This window comes from Doryrhamphus excisus, linkage group LG5 (assembly GCF_037039965.1).
Source record: "Doryrhamphus excisus strain RoL-2023G ecotype Guam linkage group LG5, RoL_Dexc_Guam_v1.1, whole genome shotgun sequence".
NCBI lineage: Eukaryota > Metazoa > Chordata > Actinopteri > Syngnathiformes > Syngnathidae > Doryrhamphus > Doryrhamphus excisus.
Window position 1 is genome coordinate 6614613 of NC_136361.1, and position 16694 is coordinate 6631306.

At 39.3% G+C, this 16694-nt stretch overlaps 2 protein-coding genes across 2 annotated transcripts; both read right to left on the reverse strand.

The window, feature by feature from the left end:
• Positions 1–875: 875 nt before the first annotated feature.
• On the reverse strand, positions 876–7223 carry LOC131108816 (cyclic AMP-dependent transcription factor ATF-1-like). The gene is made up of 5 exons (XM_058060154.2): positions 7091–7223; positions 5238–5391; positions 4244–4390; positions 2094–2202; positions 876–1370 (listed from the first exon to the last, which is right to left on the reverse strand). Exons 1-5 carry the CDS (start codon positions 7094–7096, stop codon positions 1226–1228), a joined length of 561 nt encoding a protein of 186 aa, XP_057916137.2. The 5' UTR covers positions 7097–7223; the 3' UTR covers positions 876–1225.
• Positions 7224–10237: 3014 nt separating this feature from the next.
• LOC131109144 (leucine-rich repeat-containing protein 19-like) lies at positions 10238–15450 on the reverse strand. Its single transcript, XM_078790497.1, has 6 exons — positions 15370–15450; positions 14888–15183; positions 14585–14696; positions 13299–13386; positions 10919–11122; positions 10238–10841 (listed from the first exon to the last, which is right to left on the reverse strand). Exons 1-6 carry the CDS (start codon positions 15448–15450, stop codon positions 10540–10542), a joined length of 1083 nt encoding a protein of 360 aa, XP_078646623.1. The 3' UTR covers positions 10238–10539.
• Between the last annotated feature and the right edge of the window lie 1244 nt (positions 15451–16694).

Genomic DNA, 16694 nt, shown 5'->3' on the forward strand with positions numbered 1-16694 from the left:
CATCAGTACCCATTAGTAACATTACAAATTGCGTACTGTACTAAACTTGCAGTTACACAGCATCTTCCTGCTGGAAAATGTTGAATTGATGCCTTCTGTTGATTCATAACTGCAGCACTCTGCAGATAGGACCATCAAACCACTTATTAAATACGCATATAGTGGTGTAAAAAAGTGTGCTCTTTTTTGCACGTTTGTCACACTTGCAGTAACTTGCAATGAGTCTTTTGATGAATATGGTCACTCCTTGGTTTCAGCTTGAGGTCACCAACAGATGAAAGGCGCTTTTACAATTCATGGTTCCATTTATCGCAGCAAGTCTTCCAGGTCTTGAATCAGCAAAACAGCCCCAGACCATCACTACCACCACCATATTTTACTGTTTTCTGAAACGCATTACTGGCAAAATTGAAACCGTTTTTGCCCAGTGTCTCTTATGGTGGAGTCATGAGCACTGACCTAAACTGAGACAAGTGAAGCCTGCAGTTCTTTGGATGTTGTGGGGTCTTTTGTGACCTCTTGGATGAGTAGTTGCTGTGTTCTTGGGGTAATTTTGGTTGGCTGGCCACCTCCATGTTTTTGCCATTTGTGGACAATGGCTCTCACTGTGGTTTGCTGGAGTCCTAAAGCTTTAGAAATGGCTTCATAACATTTTTCAGATTGCTAGATGTCAATCAGTTTATGTTTACAGGCCCACGTAGGTTGGGATTTTCTTTCTCCCTTGATAAGTTTCAGTTAAAAACTGCATTTTGTGTCAAGTTGGGCTAATTTGGAGTCATTTAAGTGTGACAAAACATGCACATTTTGTCATTTCATGAATTAATAATTTGCCCAAGATTTCACATTTGACATTAAATTGTTGTATTGTGTAAGTTTTTACGTCCCTTGAAATAAAACTTGTTAATTTTTACATAGTTTTTACATCCCATAAATCTATAACTTTAACAGGGTAGACGGGTGTCCCTTTCTCATTTCAAGTTTGACAAATATACACAGCATTTTTATGCAATTGTGATCCAGCACAGCACATTGATTTCTTTCTATTCTGTTATACAAATATTAATAGACGTGTCCCGGTATTCTTCAGCAAGATACCGACCCCTCCTTGTTGTTCCTCCCTCAAAAGTTTCTTTCTTTGGGATCCTCCGACAGCAGCATTTAATAAAAAGGTGAATAAAGTGAAATCTACAGTATATCCAGCACAGGCCGTCCTCCGTCAGCATAATCAAGGAACTTTATGCTGGCACATTTCTTTCCAGGTTTTAAGCTCCTCCTTCAGGGCTTTATTTTGGTTTTCAAGCTTGGCCACGCGCTCCTCCAGGCCTTGTACGTAGGCCTTTCTCCTCCTACGATATTCCCGAGCAGCCTCCCTGGAAAAACAACAAATACGTTCAAGTCAGGCTGATGAAAATAAAAATTATGATGTCTTGGTTGTTGGTTTCCACGATTCTGTGGGTGCTCAAAACCCCCGAAATTTGAGCTCACTGCAACAGCATTTTGGAAATGTAATATTCATTCATTCATTTTCTACCGCTTATCCTCACAAGTGTTGCGGGGGTGCTGGAGTCTATCCCAGCTGTTTTCAGGCGAGAGTTGGGGTACACTCTGGACTGGTCGCTAGCCAATCACAGGGCACATATAGACAAACAACCATTCACACTCACATTCATACTTATGGACAATTTGGAGTCGGCATGTTTTTTGGAATATGGGAGGAAACCGGAGTCCCTGAAGAAAACCCACTCATGCACGGGGAGAACATGCAAACTCCACACAGAGATGGCCGACGGTGGGATTGAACCCTGGTCTCCTAGCTGTGAGGTCTGTGCGCTAACCACTTGACCACCGTGCCGCCCCATATTGTCATATATGTGAGAAAATACATGTCACCAATGCTTCTTAGTATTACGTATTATTCTAACAGTGGTTCATTTGGTCTAAAAAAAAAAAAGGTCAATTTGTGGGACAATTCAAAATGCACCTACATTAAGTTGACACAGGCTGCATGGTAAAAAATGGAAAATAAAGACGTTTTTCTGTTTATTCCAAAAGGATCCGCTGACTAGAGTCCATACAGGCCAGAGGAGTCTTACCTGTTCTTCATCAAGCTGCGCTCGGACTGGTTTCTAGGAACACTGCCCTGTGCCACACCTTGCGGAAGGATGGAGTTGGTGTATTGAAGCTGAGTGGCTGCCATGTCACCTGGGCAACCAGCAGAAATGTAAACACTTCCAGTTAGAAGGATGGATGGATGGATGGATGTTTGGACTACACTTATGGCTTCAGTGGATGCTAACAGTATTTTCAGGTACGATATGTCACTTAACCGCAGTTGTTTGTGGAGACACAAAAGTAAAACTATGAATTTATAAGAATTCTGGAGGATCAAGTCAAGTTATACTTCAATATCACAAACAATGAAATAGGCAAGTGTTTCCGTACATCATCAGAGTGAGTAGTTTAATGGGATGTTGTATAAATAACTGCATGGATTGAAATTGTCTCTTGATGGGTGTCAATCAACCAAAAGTGTTTAATACCCAAATATTTAATACAATATTCTGTGGCTTTGACTTGCATCCATCCATCCATTATCGTCTGCTTATCCAGGTTTGGGTTGGGGGGGGCAACAGTCACAGTAGGGAAGCCCAGACTTCCCGGTCCCCAGCCACCTCCTTCACTTCCACCGGAAGGACCACAAGGCGTTCCCAGGCCAGGTTGGAGACGATCTCTCCAGCGTGTCCTGAGTCCGTCCCGGGGTCTTCTTCCGGCCGGGCATGCCCGGAACACCTCCCTTTTCTGAAGTAGCAGCAGCACCATCTCTTTTTACTCATTGTGGCTTTTTTTCTCATGACATCACTTTTTTTCTCATAATATTCCAAGTTATTTTTCATGCATCATGACTTTTTATGAGGAACATTATAATTTTTTTCTTGTAACTTTGCAACATTTTTTCCTCATATAATTTTTTCCCATCTTCTCATGACATGGCTTTTTCACATTATTTTATTGTTTTTTTTCTCATAAAATGACTTTTTTATCGTAGTATTACAACTTTATCTCATAACATGACTTTTTTTGCGTAACATTACAACTTTTTCTTAACATTATTTTTTTGATTGTAACTTTAATTTTTTTGTCATAACATAACATTTTCTCATTACTTATTGTAACATCACAACTTTTTCTCATAACATTACTTTTTTATTGTATTACAAGTTTTTCTCATAACGTTACTTTTTTATTGTAACATTACAACTTTTTCTCATGTCTTATTATGACCACGTTTCATAACATTACTTTTTTATTATACATTATACTTTTACAACATTTTCTCATGACATGATTTTTTTAACGTATTACATGTTTTTCTCATAACATGACAACCATTTCTCATAACATGCCTATTGTACATTACAACTTTTTCTCAAACCATGACTTTTTATCATAACATTATGACATATTCTCATAACATGACTTTATTGTATTACATTTTTCTCATAACATTACTTTTTATCGTAACATTACAACTTTTCCTTATAGCATGACTTTATCGTAACATTCATTGTATTACATGACCTTTTATTGTAACATGACTTTTTTAATCGTATTACGTTTTTTTCATAACATTACTTTTTTTTTTCATAACATTTATACTTTTTATCGTAAAATTACAACTTTTTCTCATAACATGACATTTCTTTATCATGACATTACAACTTTTTCTCGCAACATGACTTTTTTAGTCATAACATTACATATTTTTCTCATAACATGACTATCATAGCATTACAACTTTTTCTCACATCGTAATATTATAACGTATTCTCATAACATGTCCTTATCATAACATTACAATTTTCTTCAATTTTTTTCTCATACCATCATGACTTATTAGCAATAAAATTTTGGCTTTTTTTTTTTCTTATGCCGACTTTTTTCTCCCAACATTTCAACTTGTTGTCATAACATGATGGTTTGTTTCACATAACATTCCAGATTTTTCCTCATTACATTTTTATAACATTATTAATTTATCTTACTACTTATTTCCCATAGCATAATAACTTTTTCCTCGTAACATTACAAATGATTACTTTTCGTAACATTGCAACTTCTCTGCGTAATGTCATGAAATTTCTCATGACATCACTTTTGTCACATAACCTTTTTTCTGTGTGGCTCTAATGGTCTTTCTAATTTCCTATTTGCTTGCTATAAAATGCTCGAGTGTCGTTTGTACCTGCCAGCGGTTGAGTGAACTGCATCTGCAGGTTATCCTGCCTCTCTGTGCAGTATGGAATGGGCAGAGGCTGAGTTGGCTGTGTACTCGTCATCGCCATCGTTGCCACGGTCTGCGCTCCCTCATTCTGATAGCAGAATGGACCTCCTGGTAAGTGAAAGAAAAGGTGGATTATGTGATAGCAGAATGGACCTCCTGGTAAGTGAAAGAAAAGGTGGATTATGCTGTTACACATAGCAATTAAATATCTTTATTTAAGTTGGATTTTTAGTTTAGAATTATATGTAAATATTACTGTTATTGTTTTAGATTTAATTGTAGAAGGTTCCAAATAAAAATATGCACAAATAGAGGGAAATTATATCAGGTTCTCGTCTGTTATCAGCTGCCCTAGCATAAGTAATTTGTAATTTGTCGCCCAGTCACAATCACATTGTTCATGTGTGCTAAAAAAAAAAAAGACAAAATATGCCTCTCTCCCTACATTTTTATGTAAAAACAGGGCTTTTGACTCCATGCAGCAGTGGCTCGGGATGAGCAGGCTGTACAGCAATCGGAAGGTTGGTGGTTCGATCCGCCACCGAGTCTCTTTCGGGTATGTCCCTGGGCAAGACACTTAGCTCACCTTACTTGCAGTGCTGAATGGGAATGAATGTTTGGTGTTTGTCAGACTACCCCAGGGCAGCTGTGCTACAGGTATAGTTTACCACCCTGTGTGTGAGTGAGTTAGTGGATGTTAGTGGATGTGCACTTCATTGTAAAGCACTTTGGGTGCCTTGAAAAGCGTTATGAAAATCTAATCCATTATTATTATCTTGGTTCAGAACGGTTTGGGTTACATGAGAGCAAAGTCGCCATGAAGCGCACCTTGGAACCCATGTAGGCAGTAAAATCAATGGGATTATCGTCAAACTTCATAATATCATAAGCACTATCCCTGTGTTAAAAATAGCTCACTTCACACTTAACACCAATAATAATAACAAAAACCTACCTTGGAGTGTAGGGAAATAGTTGTTTGGGTGATTCCACATATTTTGATAGTAACCAAAAGCATTGGATTCAGGTGCAAGAGTCTGCGGGTTGATTGTGGTCATGGATGTCAGCGTCTGCGTCCCCTCAGCGTTTAAATTGTGAGACTGAGGAGGCTAAAGTCAGAGTTAAAAAAAAACAACAAGTCAGTAGCAAGTTCAAGTCACTTTTGTGATTCATTTTCATTGGAGAGGGGCTGCACGGCGGTGGAGTGTTTAGCGCGCAGGCATGGACTTTGCATGTTCTCCCCGTGCATGCGTGGGTTTTCCTCGGGCACTCCGGTTTCCTCCCACATTCCAAAAACATGCTAGGTTAATTGGCGACTCCAAATTGTCCATAGGTATGAATGTGAGTGTGAATGGTTGTTTGTCTATATGTGCCCTGTGATTGGCTGGCAACCAGTCCAGGGTGTACCCCGCCTCTCGTCAGAAGACAGCTGGGATATGCTCCAGCATCCCTGCGACCCTCGTGAGGATAAGCTGTAGAAAATGAATGAATGAATAATCTAAAGTAAGGCACTTCCTTCCACCTTGTGGGCCATCCGTGCCTTCCTCCTGCTCGCGGTCACCTTTAACGCTCTCCAGGGTGCTGAAGTCTTTAGCCCTCTACAAGGCCTACATTTTGTGTGTCAGAGCCAAGACAGCATTCAAGATATCTACTTTCATGCTCTGGTTAACGATAATTCACAAGTGCTTGACAAGATTCACTGACTCACGGGTTGTCATTACAAACCTCAATGCAGCACAGACACACAAGAGAACTGGATGCAACAATGGCCAGTCCGAAGCGGTCTGTCTGGTTAAAACTTGTTTTCAGGATGAAAGTACAAACACTACTTTAAAAAAGGCAATGTACGTTATGTCCAAGAGTAACGCTTAATGCCATCAAACATCTGTCATTGGCACTACAAAGATAAATTATCTGATTGTAATGTTGCTTTTTCCTGCTCAACTGTGTGACACCTTACAAAGCCACTCCAAAACAAAGACTTATGTTGATGCGAATATATATTAAAACTTTACAATGACTTTAATATGACCTTTAATGGCAAAAAAAAGAAGTAGGCAATGAGCTGAAACAACGGGAAAAAAAATCTTTGAACTTTGTAATGTGTGAAAATTGTTTTAAATTTTATAATGTTTATAGTATAAACTGAATTTTTGTTTGAAAAGTGAACCATATTATATATATATATATATATGTGTGTGTGTGTGTGTGTGTGTGTGTCTATATATGTGTGTGTATATATATATGTGTGTGTATGTGTATATATATACTATGTGTGTGCATATATATATATGTATGTGTATATGTGTGTGTGTGTATATCTATATGTGTGTATATATGTATATATGTGTGTGTACGTATATACATATACGTATGTGTATATATATGTATATATGTATATGTATATATGTATGTATATATATATATATGCATATATATGTATGTGTGTATGTATGTGTATAATATATTAATATATGTGTGTCTATATATGTGTGTGTATATATGTGTGTGTATATATATATTATATATATACATAAAATTATATTGCGCGTAATATAATACGAAAAAATGACAACGCTGTCGACTTGTATGATGAACTGATTTCACGTCAATCCGGGCGTGTACGTTCCATCACTTGTGTTAAATGACAACAAAAATTCGCATCGTTTCGCTCGTACTTTTTGTGTAATTTTATTACTGGTGCAATAATTGAACTGTTGTCGTAATCGCCGTGACTTTCTGATGAATCCGTGTTGCTACCCTGACGCAAAAAGTGTTAGCTGAGGTGCCAACCCGTCAGATACTCACATCCATGGGTGGAGTTGGTGGGTGTCAGCTGAAGGTTCCCTGGGGAGATCGTGGCCGGCCGGGCTGCAAAGCACACGGATCACGTATATGCTTCACTACAACCGGCGTGTTCCTCAAAATGGGGGGGGCGGGGGGGGGAAACAGTGTCTGCAATGTATTTGTATAGGAGGGCAGCAAGAACCATCCAATTCCCCTTTCAAGCCGGCCTGTTTATTGCGTCATCGACCCCTTATTATGTCAACAAAGCTCTGAATGCAAAGATTCTTAATACACTTTAAGTTGTACAAGAGAAATACTTTGTTTGACGTCACGGACGCGTCGATGCAAATAATAAACAGGGATGCGGAGTTCAAGACCATTGGGAATGAACCCTTTCACCTGCAATAAATCGATTTGAAACCCAATTTAACAAGTAAAAAAAATTAAGATGAGTTTGAAAGAGTGAACAACGTGATATTCTCGCATGGTATTAATCAGGGGCTCCCGTTGTGAGCCTGGGTGCCATTTTTGCTAAGCAACTGTTTTTATTTAAATTTTTAAAAATATAAATCAGCCCTCTACATATGCTGACATTTTAAATCGTTATAAAATTAATATATTATTACATAACATTATATGTAATTAGATGTTTTGCTCAGATAGCTTAGCATAGCTTCTACCGGCGAAAGACAGTTGCTGTGGTAACAGCAACATCCTCTCATGTGGCTAACGGCTATAGCTAGCTGTGCTAACTCTCGCCAGAAAACCTCTACAGCAGTCTAAACAAACGACAACCACTTCAGTGTTTTTCGATACCCCTATACGACACGAAAGGTATTTTTTAATTGTATAATATTACACTTTGGCGTCGTAACGTCGTAGACACGACGACGTAGGAGAGAACCGTAATTGTATGCTCGCCATGTTAGCTTGTTGACAACATGGCATTTATTCGTATTTTCAATATGTAAATGCGGCTAAATCCACCAAAACATTATTTTACATTTGAATCGACGAAAGATCATTTGGCTATACAGTGTGTTTTAAATATTTAAAAGGTATAAAACATGCTAGCTGAATTATTATAGTTTGTGTCTTATTTCAACCTCGTCATTATAAACGTAAATTACATTTACACCCCCACTTTAAAATACATGTAACGAGGAAAGACTGCAAATTAAAGATACTGCATTTGTTAAACAATACAGGATCAAAAACAAATGTGAAAGAATGTTTCAAATGCTGAAAATACACAACTCGATGACAAAATGCAACCACAAAGACATAAAGTTACCATTTATTCCCTCAACTTTCTTCTGGGCAGTTTAAAACCATGCAGTGTCTTCTTGGGTGTTCTCAACTGGAGATATGTGTATATGAATTGGTACTTTACTTCACAGGTTTACACATGATGGCAAGTGAAAGGCCTCCATCCATCATGGGTCGACATGCTGGATCAGTAGTCCCTGGAACTGGATGACCTTTAACAGCGGTCCGACCTCCTCCAACAGCCATGCGCATACCGACTGGGGTAAGGCACTAGTTGGGATGTACTCAAATGAACCCAACATCAGTTTATGCCTTTTATTGTGACAGAAAATTCAAAATACAATAATTGTTTATTTAAAATTCTTTGTAATGGATGCTGTGGGAGCCACTGGGTAACAAGTAAGCTTTGAGCAGCAGCACCGCGTCCTGACAGTCAACTTTTACTGAGATGATTGTTCCGTGAAGTAAATACTTAAAAGAAATGTTGCGCGCTTACAGACACTGTTGCCCGCTACATTACAAAAGAAATGCAACCTTTCAATTCGGTCGAAAAGCCAACATTTGGGGTAATGTTAGAAATGTTTCACAGACAGTACAAATTGCCCGTGAGAACGTACACAAACAACAATTAATTTACTGTTTAAAAAGAAAGAAGACATGTTGAAGGACATCGTCAACATTGCATTTTACTTCACCTCTACAACTCAAATATTACCCTCTACATAACTGTATGTATGTGTACTTTTTATTGGAGTGTTTTTTTTCTTAACTCGTTCGCTACCAAAGACCTTTTTCTAAAATCCGACCGCTCGCTCCCAAAGACATATCTGTACGTCTTTTACAAAAAAGGAGGTGATGATGCAACTGCACAATAGAAGAGCCAGCAGTTTTAAGCCAAAAACAGAAGTGCATTTTTTTAAGAACTCGGACCGCATATCTCCAATAGAAATGAGAAATTTTACAAACGCGTGCACACACAGTTCGGTTATAAATAGTTCATTGTGTTGAAAAAAAGAACAACCGTTGTGTTGTTTATGCTGTGGCATCATTGTTTAGCTAAATATATATAGCCAAATTTGTCATGATTGAAATGTAAAACTTACATATGTACTACTGCTGATTACTAAAGAATGGAAAATGGTAGAAAAACTTTTTTTTATCATGAAAGATAAGTCTAGTCTTTCTTTTGGTATGTACCACGTATATTTGTAATAAGAACAAAATATTCTGTATTCAATCCCAGCCAAAAATGGCAACTAAGGTGGCTCATGCAGGTACACTTTACTTGACTACCATCTAGAGGTTTAAATGTGAATTACACCTCTCATGACATGGCAAAATGTGTTATTGTGACAACCCTAGAAGGCAGTAACACCCACGGACATCATCCTCGAAAAGTCTTTTTTTTTATATGGATGAGTGTCTTTGATCACGCACGTTTACATTTCGTCTCATGGATTTTTATTCTCACCGTTCTGATGGTTGTAGTTCTGTTGTGTGATTTAGAATAAATGCAATATAATGCAATAACAATTTTTTGAGGGTCCCTAGTTAGCGCAGCATTTCCCGTGCAAGCTCAAGGTGAAACTACCGCTGCAGCTACGGAGCCGAATGGTACACCTTGGTACTCTGTGGACATGTTGGCATGGCGGTTTCTTCTTCTTGCAGACGAGTGGCAACCAGCTTTGAGGCGCATGTTAGGTAGTCCGTTCAGCTTATGGTGTTCGCCTCAATTTCACCATCAAACATGCCGGTTCTCTCTTATCATTGTCAGAGTTGTTGTTAGGTAGTCCGTGGTCGCCGGGTGCAACGCCACTTGGAACCTCCTGTCTTTTGTTAACTCTCCTAGAATGCTAGCAAGCTCTCAAACTAGGCTTTCACAGGATAGTAGCGGTGTTACATTATACGTATTTCGTGTAGTTCTCTGATTGGTTTATCACTATCAGGAAATGGTCTACACTTACTCAGGCAGAGCGCTTACCCAAGTAGAACAACATTATTACAGATTTAGGAACACACATAAGGCATTAAAAGGCTTATTGTCGACTTTGAGAAAATTTGACTTTTAAGTGTGCCTTATAGTGCGGAAAATACGGTAATTCTGTTCCAGTTGAAAGGCCAGAATTTACTTTGTAAAGGTTTAACACACTTCCTCTTTGACTTTCCTTCCACCCAGGAAAGGTCCAAGTCCCAATCCAAGGTTACTCCTCTGTCCTGATGTAAGGATCCTCAAAGTACTGTGCATCTTCTTCCTCCTGGGCCCCATGACGGTCAAAGGTAAACGTCTGCTGGTTCATGTATCTCCCGGTCTCTGAGTAGATGCTGGAAGCCGTGTGGTTGTCTTCATTTTCTTCTTGGCGCAGTTGTCGATGCCGGTAGTTATGGTAGAGGCGATACCACGAGGGTCCTTTGATGGCGCACACGATGAGCATAGATGTAGTCAGCGCCAAGGCTACAACGCACGCCGCAAACTTCCACGTGTTTCCAGACACAGGTATTTGCTCTAGTTGGGGTCAAAGACAGTTTCTAGTTGGGGTTTATTTATGCATAAACACATTTAGTAAAATTCACATTTCTTACTGCCATTGAAGTTGTAGTTCTGGCTGGAAGTCTGCATCATTCTTGGCAAAGTGCTTAGCAGCGGCGATTGTAGTAAGTCACCAGTTGTGTGTGTTGGATGTGCAGTCGAGGAGGGCGGTGATGTTGGATAGCACTGAGCTATCGCTTCAAAAAGATCCCGTCCAGCTTGTCCCTCTGGTGAAGCGCATTTTGTATTTGGGCCTGCTGTGCATCCAAACACAAATAATACATACAGTGCATCCGGAAAGTATTCACAGCGCTTCACTTTTTCCACATTTTGTCATGTTACAGCCTCATTCCAAATTGTATTAATTTAATCTCTTACCTCAAAATTCTACACAAAATACTCCATTATGACAATGTGAAAAAGTTTTTTTTTGACTTTTTTTGAATTTATTAAAAATAGAAAACTAAGAAATCACATTTACATAAGTATTCACAGCCTTTGCCATGAAGCTCAAAATTGAGCTCAGGTGCATCTTTTTTCCACTGATCATCCTTGAGATCTTTCTACAGCTTAATTGGAGTCCACCTGCAGTAAATTCAGTTGATTGGACATGATTTGGAAATATAATAACTGTCTATATAAGGTCCCACAGTTGACTGTGCATGTCAGAGCACAAACACCAAGCATGAAGTCAAAAGAACTGTCTGTAGACCTGCGAGACAGGATTGTCTTGAGGCACAAATCTGGGGAAGGATACAGAAAAATTTCTGCTGCTTTGAAGGTCCCAATGAGCACAGTGGCCTCCATTATTGGTAAATGGAAGACGTTTGGAACCACCAGGACTCTTCCTAGAGCTGGCCGGCCTTCTAAACTGAGCGATCGGGGAAGAAGGGCCTTAGTCAGGGAGGTGACCAAGGCCCCGATGGTCACTCTGTCAGAGCTGCAGCGTTCCTCTGTGGAGAGAGGAGAGCCTTCCAGAAGGACAACCATCTCTGCAGCAATCCACCAATCAGGCCTGTACGGTAGAGTGGCCAGACGAAAGCCACTCCTTAGTAAAAGGAACATGGCAGCCCGTCTGGAATTTGCCAAAAAGCACCTGAATGACTCTCAGACCATGAGAAACAAAATTCTCTGGTCTGATGAGACAAAGATTGAACTCTTTGGTGTGAATGCCAGGCGCCATGTTTGGAGGAAACCAGGCACTGCTCATCACCAGGCCAATACCATCCCTACAGTGAAGCATGGTGGTGGCAGCATCATGCTGTGGGGATGTTTTTCAGCAGCAGGAACTGGCAGACTAGTCAGGATAGAAGGAATAATGAATATATAGAGATATCCTGGATGAAAACCTGCTCCAGAGCGCTCTTGACCTCAGTAGACTGGTCATGTACCTTGACCATATAGACAGTAGACATTAGCACACAGCCAAGATCTCAAAAGATTGGCTTCAGAACCACTCCGTGAATGTCCTGGAGTGGCCCAGCCAGAGTCCAGACTTGAATCCGATGGAACATCTCTGGAGAGATCTGAAAATGGCTGTGCACAGACGTCTCCCATCCAACCTGATGGAGCTTGAGACTTATTGCAAAGAAGAATGGGCAAAACTGCCTAAAGATAGGTGTGCTAAACTTGTGGGATCATATTCAAAAAGACTTGAGGCTGTAATTGCTGCCAAAGGTGGATCAACAAAGTATTAAGCAAAGGCTGTGAATACTTATGTAAATGTGATTTTTTTGTTTTCTATTTTTAATAAATTCAAAACATGTCAAAAAAACATTTTTTCACATTGTCATAATGGAGTATTTTGTGTAGAATTTTGAGGTAAGAGATTAAATTAATACAGTTTGGAATGAGGCTGTAACATGACAAAATGTAGAAAAAGTGAAGCGCTGTGAATACTTTCCGGATGCACTGTATATTATGAAAATCTCAGTTTTAAATGGAACCTATTATGCTTTTTCCACTTATAAATGGAGTTAGAATGTTGTCGTTTCAGATAATAAGGTTTTCGCATTTGGAAGTAAGACCTAAAAGAAGTTTGGGATGACGCAAAATGCTCAGTTTCAGAGGGCGTCTGAAACTAGACGTTGTTAGCAATGGCTCCCAGGAAGTAATATAATAATAATAATAATAATAATAATAATAATAATAATAATAATAATAATAATAATAATGATAATGATAATGATAATGATAATAATAACAATTATTATTATTATACTCCGCCTCTCGCCCGAAGACATCTGGGATAGGCTCCAGCACCCCCGCAACCCTCATGAGGAAAAGCGTTAGAAAATTAATTAATGAATGAATTGTTATTATGAATTAATAATAATTATTGTCATAATAATATGTATACATTTTTATTATACAGTAATTTATCTTTTTGTATTTCAGTGGTTTTTGTTGTTATGTTTAGATGAGGATGATTACCGATCGTCACTCCTGAAGCTCTTATTTCTTCAATGTGGCCCAGCAGTGGACAGGAGCAATTCCACGGGTTGCCCTGGAGGTCCACTACCTAATAGGGATGACAATAGATGATGATATTATATTAACACTTTCAACAGATGACAAAAATACATTTATTGTCGACTATAAATGTTTGATTATTGACAGGTGTACGCCCCACCTGTCAATAATCAAGGGGAGATGGACTTCACAGGTCATGTTCCTTAATTCCTTTAAAACAGCTTTTACTTGGTGACAAGTAAGCGGAAGGGGGCAAACACTTTTTCACACTACTGTATACTGTACTACTTTCATGTACCACACCTGTGTAGAGTTTTCCAGGAACTTAGGCTGTGTTCAAAACCGCATACTTACCTACTACTCATATTCATAACTCTTTGAGTATGCAGTGTGTCTATACTTGAAGTATGCGATTTTTGAGTATGCGAGAAGTTCCCGGATGCATACTACTGCATTTGTGTATGAGTATGTATCATCAGCTTACTACTCACACTCAAATTAACCAGGATGCAACGAGATATGATGTCACCTTGAAAAAAAACAAAAACGTTGGCTGAACACTGAGCAGAAGGATGGACCAAACGGCGGTGCCAAGCAGGATGTATTGCGAGTTGGTTTGCTTCTTGTTTTCAAAGTAAAAGCAGTGATTTATCACTATGGTTTTTTGTATGAGAAAAGTAAGGGGGTGTTTTATTTTGTGAAAATAACCTGAAGTGCGTTGCTCACTTCGGCTAGCTTAAATTTTGCCGACTTTGTCCGAACGAAATTGTACACGTTTGGTATTTGGACAAATAAATGGCACACTCAGGATCTAAACGGCCATTTTCTCGCCTGATTAAAAAAAAACTCAATAAAGTGATGTATTTAAAGAGTTTAGAGCTAAAGTGAAATCAGTTTCATCCTGTTGATTTCGGCTCTGGTAGGAGTGCAATGCATTGTGGGTTATCATGTAGTACTCTGTAGTGTAAACACTTTTCATACTGTCTGATGGATTGGGTATGCAGTATGGAGTGTGGATAGTATGGGCATGGAAGTATGTAGTAGTTAGTATGCGGTTTCGAACACATCCTCTGTTGTGTTTTTTGTGTAATATTTCCAACTTCATTACTATCTACTGTTTTATGACGTCAAAATCCCTGTGGTTAAAATAGCCATGAAAACAACAAAGCCACCGGTGGTTTAGGTTTTTTTTTTTTTTACAGTACTGTACCCATCTTGGGATCCAAGTACAGTACATGTGTGTTTACCTGTAGATGATTAAGCCCTCTGAGTAGTTGTGCGGGGAGACTTGTCAGCTGGTTGTAGGACATGTTCATCACCATGAGGGCATCAAGGCCAGATAAGGCATCGGGTTCGAGTCTGCAACAAAATGTACTTTAAGGTGGTATTTCTATTCAATTTTGCTCGGACTAGAATAAGAAAAAGTTAGTTTACTACTGCTTTTCTGATAATTTACTATATTTAATACAAATCTACAAATGTTGTACCCTGAGAAGTGGTTTGGTACACATGTATGCAGTATAAAGTACAAATCCAGATGCAGTATTTACCTATGGATTTGGTTCCTGGACAGCGACAGCACTCTGAGTTGTGGTACAACAGAGAAGTACATAACTGGTATGCGGGTCACTTTGTTGGCATCCAAGTAGAGCTCCACCAGTTGGGAATAACTGGCCAGGGCAAGCTTGTCCCCCTCGGAGAGAGTCACCTGATTCCCCTCCATCAACAGTTTAGTCACAGAGGAGTTGCGGCCGTTAGGAGGGATGGCCGTCAGACTCTTGTTGGTTAAGTTTTGAACCTGCCAAATGATGCACAGAGCAGCGATTGGCAGCACGTATTGTACATACTGTACGCATGATTTCTCACATGTAAAATATAGGTTGAGAAACACTGGTTTTAGACTATGGCAGCTTTTTCAGGCAAGTCCTTGTATTCTCACGGCATAGAATCCATCACAAGTGAACTTGGGTCATTTTAGAAGATGCTTCACCTCTGCATATGATATATTTTCAATAAAAGTAGGTTATCTTACGAGTCCTTCATGAGTATCGGTCGTTATTGCCACTATGGTGACCAACCACAGCAGCCGGAGTGGGCGTTGGGACAGGCCCATAATTCTGCTCTGAAAGGGGAAAGATAAAAATATTGCCATGCAAACTATAATGTCATTAGAAGAAACAAGTACTAAGAGTTGTTGTTGTTGTGTCATCTGAATGACATCTCCCTTGCGGCATGATTAAGTATTAAGTATCATCAAAAATCACATACCTTTTTGATCTGGAAGAGGAAGGATTATGAATGAGACCCGTCACCGCAGGTGCAGCCAGCACAGCAGAAGACCTTTGGTCCTTGTTGTAAATGCTGAAAGCTGACAGGCAACATTTTACTGCACTTTGATGAAGTCGGTCTTCAGTCCACTTTTCCTTCCTTTGCGTCACAGTGCAGCTCCGGAGGGCCTTAAAGTGGTTATTTTTTAATCACTTCCACACCCAACCATCATTGTCATCATACTCAGTGAATGTAGAACAAACAACACCTAACAAAATATGGATTGTGTTGGCCTGTTTTACAAAAAGGAATACTATCAAAATGTCCTTTGATATTTCAGTGTACCATTCATTCATTCATTTTCTACCGCTTTTCCTCTCGAGGGTCACGGGGGATGCTGGAGCCTATCCCAGCTGTCTTCGGGCGAGAGGCGGGGTACACCCTGGACTGGTCGCCAGCCAATCACAGGGCACATATAAACAAACAACCATTCACACTCACATTCATACCTTTGGAGTCGCCAATTAACCTAGCATATTTTTGGAATGTGGGAGGAAACCGGAGTACCCGGAGAAAACCCACGCATGCACGGGGAGAACATGCAAACTCCACACAGAGATGGCCTAGGGTGGAATTGAACCCTGGTCTCCTAGCTGTGGGGTCTGCGCGCTAACCACTCGAACATATATCATGGGTAGTTAAAGTATAGACAACCTGTTTATGACCTTGTGAAAATTGTTTTTTAACTATTAGAGCTCGCTAGACATGAAATAACACCCCTATAGTCACCTTTACATTCATATCACCCAATATAGTAGACATAATAAGATAAAATAAAGCATAAGACAATAATAGCATGTTGGTATAACACGCGTTGGAGGTGTTTCTTGTTCCTTTTTTGCTTACAATTTCTGTACAGTACTATTGTCTCATCAGTGCAACATTACTGATACCTGTAGAATACTACATATCGTCGTAATTTCTTTAAATGTGTCTTCTGAATGCCTTATATTTGTATTTTTGTTGAGTTAACCACGTTTATGCTTGAAAATGATTTAGGCTTAATGTTGACTTGAAATAACACACCAA

Coding starts and splice junctions, on each gene's coding strand:
- LOC131108816 (XM_058060154.2), bottom strand. Junction 4,391..5,237: donor CTATTTCCCTACACTCCAAG/GTAGGTTTTTGT, acceptor TTCACTTACCAG/GAGGTCCATTCTGCTATCAG. Junction 1,371..2,093: donor CGCAGCTTGATGAAGAACAG/GTAAGACTCCTC, acceptor TTGTTTTTCCAG/GGAGGCTGCTCGGGAATATC.
- LOC131109144 (XM_078790497.1), bottom strand. CDS start 15,450: ATGGGCCTGTCCCAACGCCCACTCCGGCTGCTGTGGTTGGTCACCATA. Junction 14,697..14,887: donor TCCAGGAACCAAATCCATAG/GTAAATACTGCA, acceptor ATTTTGTTGCAG/ACTCGAACCCGATGCCTTAT. Junction 10,842..10,918: donor GAACTACAACTTCAATGGCA/GTAAGAAATGTG, acceptor GACCCCAACTAG/AGCAAATACCTGTGTCTGGA.